Source organism: Plasmodium knowlesi (genome assembly GCF_000006355.2).
Source record: "Plasmodium knowlesi strain H genome assembly, chromosome: 14".
Classification (NCBI taxonomy): Eukaryota; Apicomplexa; class Aconoidasida; order Haemosporida; family Plasmodiidae; genus Plasmodium; species Plasmodium knowlesi.
Genome location: NC_011915.2, coordinates 2,513,835 through 2,522,776, shown reverse-complemented (window position 1 = coordinate 2,522,776; position 8,942 = coordinate 2,513,835). Strand labels below are relative to the sequence as shown.

The 8,942-nt window shown below is 40.8% G+C and overlaps 1 protein-coding gene across 1 annotated transcript; it reads left to right on the top strand.

The window, feature by feature from the left end:
- Positions 1-2,381: 2,381 nt before the first annotated feature.
- PKNH_1457200 (uncharacterized protein) lies at positions 2,382-7,769 on the top strand (the record flags this gene model as incomplete). Its single annotated transcript, XM_002262425.1, has 1 exon — positions 2,382-7,769. The coding sequence occupies one exon, from the start codon at positions 2,382-2,384 to the stop codon at positions 7,767-7,769; it is 5,388 nt and encodes a 1,795-aa protein (XP_002262461.1).
- Positions 7,770-8,942: the final 1,173 nt, after the last annotated feature.

Sequence of the window (8,942 nt, the reverse complement as noted above, 5' to 3'; positions counted from 1 at the left end):
TTCTATGTTTAGCCATTTTGTAGGAGCTACTTATGAGGACGCCTTTACAATTTATCATGTTTTCTCTGGTGAAACATTTTTCGCTTCTTGACAAATAACCCTTTTGGAAAAGAACTGCTGTGATCGGTAAATTCCTCCGCCCCAAGGCACGCGCCTTAAGCATTTGAAATAAAATAAAAGCGTTGTACTCCCGTCCAGTACATCCCCCACGTGTTTTTTCTATGCCACTTTTTTAACCCTCCATGAAAAAAAAAAAAAATGTAGATCCATTCGTTTTATTCTTTTTTTTTTTTTTTTTTTTTTTTTTTTTTTTTTTTTTTGCAATTTCCACGTTGCAATTTTACGCAGGCGTGATTCGGTTGTTTGGCTGCGTAGTCCCCTTCGCAACCTTCCTTCCTTCCTTTCTTTTTTTTTTTTTTTTTTTTTTTTTTTTGTTCCTTGCAAACCGTGTCGTCATTGAGCCGAGTTAAAAATTAAAACGAACTTCAGAACATTTTTACGAATCCGCAGAGTGGGTCATTTTGCGAAAGAAGGGCGTTCATTCACCGGAACCTTCACCAATTGGTCACTTGTATTCACTCACCCCTAAAGGGTTGACATAAAATATAAAATATCTCAAGGAAATATTTATGAATAGCTGTACATGTACTTTTGTAGCTGCTTCCGTTTTTTACATATCTTTCGTGTATAATGAAATGTGAGGAGCTTTACATTTACTCCATGCGTAGATTTTTGTTTATTTTTGCTAGCCAAAATGTAAACGTAAATTTAAGGGGAATTTTCATTTCCACCATCTGTGAATTATACATGTATAGCTTCTTCTTTTTTTTTTCCCTTCAGCACGACATTGTGTGGAACGGAAGAGGCGATAAATCGACCTCTTACCATTTCACCTGCTCACCCGCCCTGTCGTGGAAGCAACACCTTTGGTACACATAGGCATAGCATGTAGTAGGGCGGCATATGAGCCCTCCCATCTGGGGCCACCAGTATCCCTACCTTTTGGTGTTTCGTTGTAAAGCCACTCCTACTCAGTGGGGTGTTACCCTGTTGAGACACTGGTCCTGTGTATGACACCGTTCTGTCAACGTGCATTTTTCAATTGCACTTTTCAATTACATTTTTCAATTGCATTTTTCTTCCGTGTTCTTGACCTTGGCCATGCAGTGAGTATCCTCGTGTCTGAGTCCCTTGCCGAGTTGACCCATCCATACCTATGTATTCATGTGTGTACGTATATATGTACTCACATATATATTCCAATTTTTATTTCCCTATTTCGTCATCCCCCCACTGATGTGCTATCCGCTGCACATACACCTGTACATATGTAACTTGGTCATGCCTATTCAGACCATTTCGAGTCTGCCCTCCTCGGAGTTTGGTTATTTATCTATGTTTGTGTAAGTTCCATCTCGGCACTTGGAATACGTTTCGGTATGAAGAGCACAGCCGCGTGAAGAGTAAGGAGCTTGCGCTTTTCCGGAGGAATATATTCGTTTCATCGCCTTTTCTTCGCAACGTTCGCTGGACCCCGTCCAAGAGCCCCATAGACATATCTCTGTGTGAGAGCCTTTTCCCCATTTCCCTGTACACATAAAACCTCCCCTGCGTAAAAAAAAAAAAAAAAAATTCTCTCAATCTACATGTTTTGGCAAACCCATTTGTGTTCCTCCCGTTTATCACAAATTATTTTTTTCACAAATTTGTCATTCCGGTGAAGTCATATGTACACATAAACGTATACATAAATGTATATGAAATGTGAAATGTGAATTTTTTTTTTTTTTTTTTTTTTTTTTTCTGACCTGTTCATATTTTTTTTATTCCCCCCCCTCCCTTTTTGCACATGTGCAATTTTAACAATTTTTGTGAACCGCCCTTTATGTAAATTTTCCCATCCTTATGAGCAGCGAAAAAATATTTTTTTTCCGTTTGCTTGTCACTTGGGAGAATGACCTCCTTCATGTGCCATTGCGTTTATATGTGAATAACGCCAAGGGGAAGGAAGAGAGTAGCGTAGTGGAAGCGGTATTGAAGGAGCTCTAGCGTAACGCGGAAAGCAGGGCGGGTGGAACCGTACGGGGGGGGGAAACGTACATACAAGGAAGTGACAGTGGTACTACATCAGCTGACTGGCGCGATACTGCAGCTACCTGTTGCAGGGCGTTGGTAGCCTCTTATTCTACACGCAAGGAATTTTTTTTTGGCATATAAACATTCCAACTTTTCATGAAGAGAGCGAGATGACTTGTTACTGAGTGCATGTATCGTCCAGTCGAGAATGCACAAATGTGTGTCGGCCGAGCAAGTGCTACCCTCAGCTCGCGTAACCACGTATCCGTGAATTCGCTCTTCCAATTTCTCAAGGAGTATATAAAATGGACGGATTTGATGAAACGAAAATGAAGCAGCTGCAGCTGCTGAAGGAAAAAATGAAGATTGCCAAGGCACAGAAAGTGGAAGAAGTAAAAAATAATGAAGATGTGTTCTCGCTTTCGCATGATGTAAAAAATGTAAGGTCATTCGAGACACAGGATATCAGATTTAATAAAATAGGGAAAAAGGTTTTCGACGCTTTTACTCCCAATAAGAAAGTAACACATATTAAGGGGACGAATAATAGGTTCCCTTTTCAGCAAGCCAAAAGTGGAAATGCTAACTTCCCTTTTAAAACAAAAAATGGGTTGATAAAACTGGCAAACGAGTCCAGTGCGTTTGATACGCCACTAACATTTGATGAAGTGATGCGAAGAAAAAATGAGAAGAAGAAACGAGAACTGGAGAAAAGTGGAAAGAATGGCATGGTTGACGATATGCTTAATAATGTAAGGCAGTTTAATTTGAGTGAAGATCAAGAAGAAAAAAACGAGTCGGGCCTCCTACAAGGCATGCACCGCACCTACCAGGAGGAGCAAATCGATCAGGCCAATGAGGATAGTCACGCCGGAAACGCCGATGTGTACAACAACATGTACAGTGGTAGCCCCCTGAGGGAATTACAAGAAACGAATGGCGTGAGCACCTATGATGGTGCAGGTGGACTCCACCAAAACAAAATGCACGATCAATCGATCAACAAAGAACAAGCGTCAAGCGGGAACGCAGCAGACAACAATCATTCAATCAATGGAAAAATCTCCAATAACACCAGTTCGTTTGGTACGAATGTAATGAGAAGGAACCAATCCCTTCCTCATGGTATGAATTCTTTCAATAATTACTTCACACAGAAAATGAGTAAGGATGAGTATTCTGTAAAAAGCGGTGCAGATTTGAACAGGACATTCCCTCATGGTGATAACAATGTGATTAATCCTCTCAGTGAGAGCTTTCCAGGTACCTCGAGTGCAGGTGGGCTGGGCACACTCTTTAGCACCCGTGGAGATGTAAACAATCGTAGTGGTAGTAACATTTTTGGATGCAGCCTATCCAAATTAAACCAGTCCATTTTTAACCAGACGGTTGACATTACCAGTTCAGATCAAACCTCAAGTGATAATATAAACAATGGGAACAGTAGCAGTATGACCCCTTCTTCTAGCAGTGTTGTTAAGGGGGAGGTCGGGGGGGAGAGCACTAACAGGCTATTTCAGAGCAGTGGAAATAGCACTATCGGGGGATGTAGCATTTTCGGCACGCATAACGCGCCTATTGGAAGTAACCACCAATTTGGTACGAATAATTCTTCTGTTCCTCCACCCCCAAACAAAAGCATTGAAACGAGTTCTCTATTTTCACGGAACGATGGAAATAGTAATGGGATCAACACGGGTAGTCTCTTTACCAATTCATTAAGTGGTAATAATTTGATAAGTACACGCAACGCGCCAGATGCAACGGGAAAAAGTGGCCTCTTCAACAACACCAACGATAACAGGGGGGGCAATGTTTTTGGAAAATCGAAAAACAATGTTCCCCTTTTTAGTGGCAGTGGAAGCATTTTTGGGAAGTCCAGTAGCAGCACCACAAACTTGTTTGGAATTGCAGCTAGCGATAAGAACCCATTTGTGAATACCGGCATCGAAAATAACCCAATCGAAAAGGCAAATAACGGAAAAGGCATTTTCGGGAACGTTGCAGGTAGCAACAAACCCTTTGGAGATGCATCTGGAAATGGCAATCCATTTGGAAGTAACATTTTTGGAACCGCATCGAGTGCCAGTAGTAACCTTTTTGGAAAATTACCCGGAGGTACAAACCTCTTTAACAAAAGTGGAGGTGTTAACAACACGAACCAATTCGGGAACGCAAATAACATTTTTGGAAAGCCTCTCGCGGGTAGCAACATTTTTGGCGTCAACAGCAGTTTGGTGAAAAATGTGAATAGCTCCTTAAGTAACAACGGTGCGCTCTTGGGTGACGCAGTCGGAGGTGCTACTGTCGGAGGTGCTACTGTCGGAGGTGCTACTGTCGGAGGTGCTACTGTCGGAGGTGCTACTGTCGGTGGTAACCCTGTCGGAGGTGCCACTGTTTCAGGTGTTGGTAGTGGCAATGCTCAGAGCACCCTCGACAGTAGATGCAACAACGCCACTGATGAGAGCCTCGTAAATACAAGGAGCAAGTTGATAAGTGACGATTTGCAGAAGAGTAGTATAAATTTAGCCCCAAGGGAGGGCCTCACCGACAATGTTGGTCTTTCAAACAACACGAACAGTGTGGGTGATCCATTCAGCAACACGAACCGATTTGGACTACCGAATATAGTTGGAAGTGTCGTCGCGGCTCCGTCGCAAGGGTACCTTAGTAGAGTCAACAGAGGGATGCAAAACAACAATGACATTAACACAAGAGTTATGAAATTTAAAAATACTCTGTCAAATATTAAGAGTAAGAGGTATGGAGATTCAAGCGAGCAGATCCCACGTATCAGCGGGGACAACGAAACTCAAGTGGATCAGACGCCTGTGGGAGATGCCTCCCATATGGGTGAACACTCTCCTGGGGAGGATACACTTGGAGTAGAGAAAAATGAACCAGACAAGCAAGAAGAGTTATTACAGTATGAGAAGGTGGAACAAGGAGATAGTAATAAAGATGTAGGTGCTGAGCCAACATGTGATAATCACAGTGGAGAATCAGCCAAGGAAAGTAATGACAATGATAAGGAAGAGAGCACTAACATTCGAAGAACTTTCTCAAGTTATTTTAACACATTCATTCCGTCGATATTTTCAACTCCTAATAAGCAGGCCGCAAAAGATGAGTATCCCAAGGGGGATGCTTCACCTGCTGAGGTCAGGACAAATAACGTCGAGGTGAACCAAAATCCCCATGTCAATTCAGTTGGTAAGGATGCGTCGAACATAAACAAGCTGGATACAGGTTCTCTCCTGATTGACAAGGAGAAAGAGACGAAGAAATTCTTTAAAGCGGTCATCCCTTTGACTGACATACCGAAAGGAAAACTCTCTTCACAAATCGATGGTGAAAATACACCAACAAGCAATAAAGACAATGTTTTATTAAATAGTGAAAAAATAAATGAATTTCAACATTTCGATCCTTCTGTACCTTCCGACCAACCAAATAGGAGCAACCATAATGTAAAGTCTTTTAGGAGCCAAAATGATACATCTAGTCACGGCGTAGGAGAAGCTGAACAGATGAACAACACAGAGACGACCCAAGTTCTAAATCTCTCATTGGATATTAAACAAGGCAATATAGTTAACCCTTTAAATGTTGAGAATAACAAAACGAGTAGTTTATTCAATGATGCAGCGGCTAGTGTTCCAAGTATAGGGGCCCATCCAGGGGTAGAAGAAAAAATGAACCTTACGGTGGACATTCCCTTTTCTAACATAAATGCTGCACGTAGTGAAGATGAGGTTGGGGCGTTATCCAATTCGGTAATAACGCCCTCATTGGAGGAGAAATCGGGAAGAAACTTACTCTTACCTAATACGATGGAAAATGTTAAGGGCGAACAGAAGAGTAGTACTATCACCTCCTGTGTGAACAGTAAAGTTGATGAACCCAGAGACATATTTCAGAAAGACCCAAGTCGCAGCGACCTGATTGAAGTAGCCAATACAGAGAGTTTAGAAAATAAAGAAGACTTTGAAAAAATGAACCAAATATATAAAAGCATAAATTGCATAAACAAAAATATAAATTATATTAACAAATATGTCCCGTCTACCATTGAACATGCAGACAACTATTTACATACGAGTATCTCCTCGGTGCAAAATTATGACGCCCTCTCTAACGCAAACCGAACGTGTCTAGAAAAAATGAACGCATCGAATAGTTCCGCACAATCAAATAAGGAATTAAAAAATATGATAAGTGTTTTGAATAAACAAATGGGTAAAGGTGGTGAACCGTCTGGGGGGGAAGACGACAGGGGGGTACCATTTGGCAAAGGGAATGGAACGTGGTTCTGTACCCCGTTGAGTGGAGGTAATCAGGTGGATGTGACACATAACGCGAAAGGAGGAGTGACAACTTCTGCACCTAAAGGAGGACCTTCCAAATCCTACCCCATTTTTACCACCACAGGGAAATACACTCCTGGTGGCAATTTTGTAAACACGAATATGTTGACCCCCAGAGAAAAATTAAAATTAATAAATGAAACTTCGAAAGAAATTGCCACTAATGAAGAATCTGATACGGAGGAGAAAATACCAGAGCATGTGCAGAAAATAATGGAAAGAAGAGAATATTTTAAAACAAAAAATAAATTAACAAACAGTAACTCAAATAAGAGCGTCGGGATAAAAAAAATTAAACCATTTGTCCCATCAGAGTGTAGTGAATCTTTTAGAAATACCTTTTACACAAATGAAAATAGCAAAAATAAGAATAATGTTTTTTCTCTACAAAATTTAAGCAGTATGAATATATTGAGCCCCCCACACCAGGGAAGTAGTATCGATGCTGCCGGTTCAGCTAGCTACCCCACCGTGGATGATCCCAGCCCCATTTTTAAGGAATCCTCAATGGTGAAGCAAAACAAAATCGAAAAGCACATTCATAGTAGCAGTGAAAATTTTTTAATATATAAAAATATGCCACCTTCATCCAGTAGCATCATGAAGGATTGCAATTTTTCCAGTGAAAATGCACAGGATGGTTATAACCCCTTCACACCGACCAAAAGTTTTAACGATGCAGTTAATTCAGGTGAAATCACCAGCAGGGTGAATGACGGTAGGCCAGGAGAGGAAACCAAACCTTCAGGAGAATCCCTCATCAAGATGGAAGAAGAGGTAAACAGACAAACCGATTTTATTTCGAATATCTACGCAAGTTTAGGAAGGAATAATTTTATTTACGACAACCGCGGGGGGATGGACTCGACTGATGATAAGCAGAAAGGTGATCATAGGGACGATGGAGTAGACCCCGACGCTACCAACACGGATGATACCCCATTGAAGAAGAGAAGCCTGGACAATATCACTCCCGCCCACCACGACCAGAATGATGACATACGTGAGGATGAGGCAAACCCGTTCGATAACGTCGAAAACGGAGATGAAAACGATCCTACGTGTGCACAGAAGAAGAAAAGGAAATTTGATCCGAATGGAATTAACGAGGAACTTGTTCCAAAGGAAAACAGATGCATTGACATATCCAACTGTGTTAAAGAGATTAGGGACTCCAGGACGTTGGCGGATATTTCGGACAACTTGAGCAAATACACCCTGGAGAGCGAACGAATTTTGTGCGACATAATTAACGATACTTTTAAGATGTCACTGAAGATTTCTTCGCTCAGCGATTTACCCTTTTTGTTCGAGGACTTCCCCTGATGTGTTCGTGTTCCAGCGTTGCAGCGACGCTCGTTTCCTCAGCATATCACCCCGACCCGCGCATTCCATTCTGTCGGTAACTCAAGCCTAAGGGGCAGGAAGAAAAAAAGGAGAAAAAACAATAGCTAATTTGCTGAACTACAAAACTTCCATAAGGGGAATTTTTATCCCCAATTGCGGACACAAATTCTTCCCCCCTCAGGAACGCACATTTGTCCTACGCACACGTGGAATGTTTTTATCTCCTTTTATCTTGTTTGAAAAAATGCACACATGTCGATATGCTTATTTTTTTTTTTTTCTCTCCTTTTAACTCTTAAAAATATATACCGGCAATTCGGCATGACATTAATATTATTTGTTTGAATGTTTCATTTTTAATAGCTTCATGTCATGTGCCAGCACCCGCCCCCATATCGCTTTATGTAGTGACCCCACAGCATGGCCACACTACATGACCATACGATACCCCCCCCTTTATGCGCGTGCCCAGTTTAATTCTGATTTGGACAATTTAGAACGAATGCTTAAGAGGGCATAGCTGGTCAGATCACTCGCTGAAGTGTATCCACCTATTTGTAACCGACCTGCGGTGAACTACGTAAGAGACACATTACAACGATTTAATTTTTAAAAAGTAAATGGCTAGCTGAGAACATTTTTTACAAGAAATGTTATGAACGTTCATAATATTTTCACCTTTTCGTGCATTTTTTTTTTTTTTTTTTTTTTCTTCTCTTTCTGGCTAGCTAAAAAAAGGTGTAGCTAGAAAATTAAACATGTGACATGCATATCTGTTTACACATCGAATATACATATAGGTGGATCTTTTCTTTGTTTCTTTTTCAAAATTAATCTTGTAAAAGAAATTGCGATATTATAGAAAAAAACTTAGGAGAAATCATGAAAACAATCAAACATGAACATGAAGACACACGAATGGTAGGTACTACACTCAGTTACCTTCATAGAACTCTTTTAAAAAGTGGGAATTAAAAAGGGTGGGGAAAAAAAAAAAAAAAAAAAAAAAAAAGACAAAGGGAAATGGAAAGGGCAAATTTGAAGGGATAATCACTCCTCTGCGCAAATTTAAAATATAGTCGCTCCTTCGCGCGGCATTTTAACACATTTCCATTTTGTCAAACAAGCACAATGCTACATTTCACGCTTCAT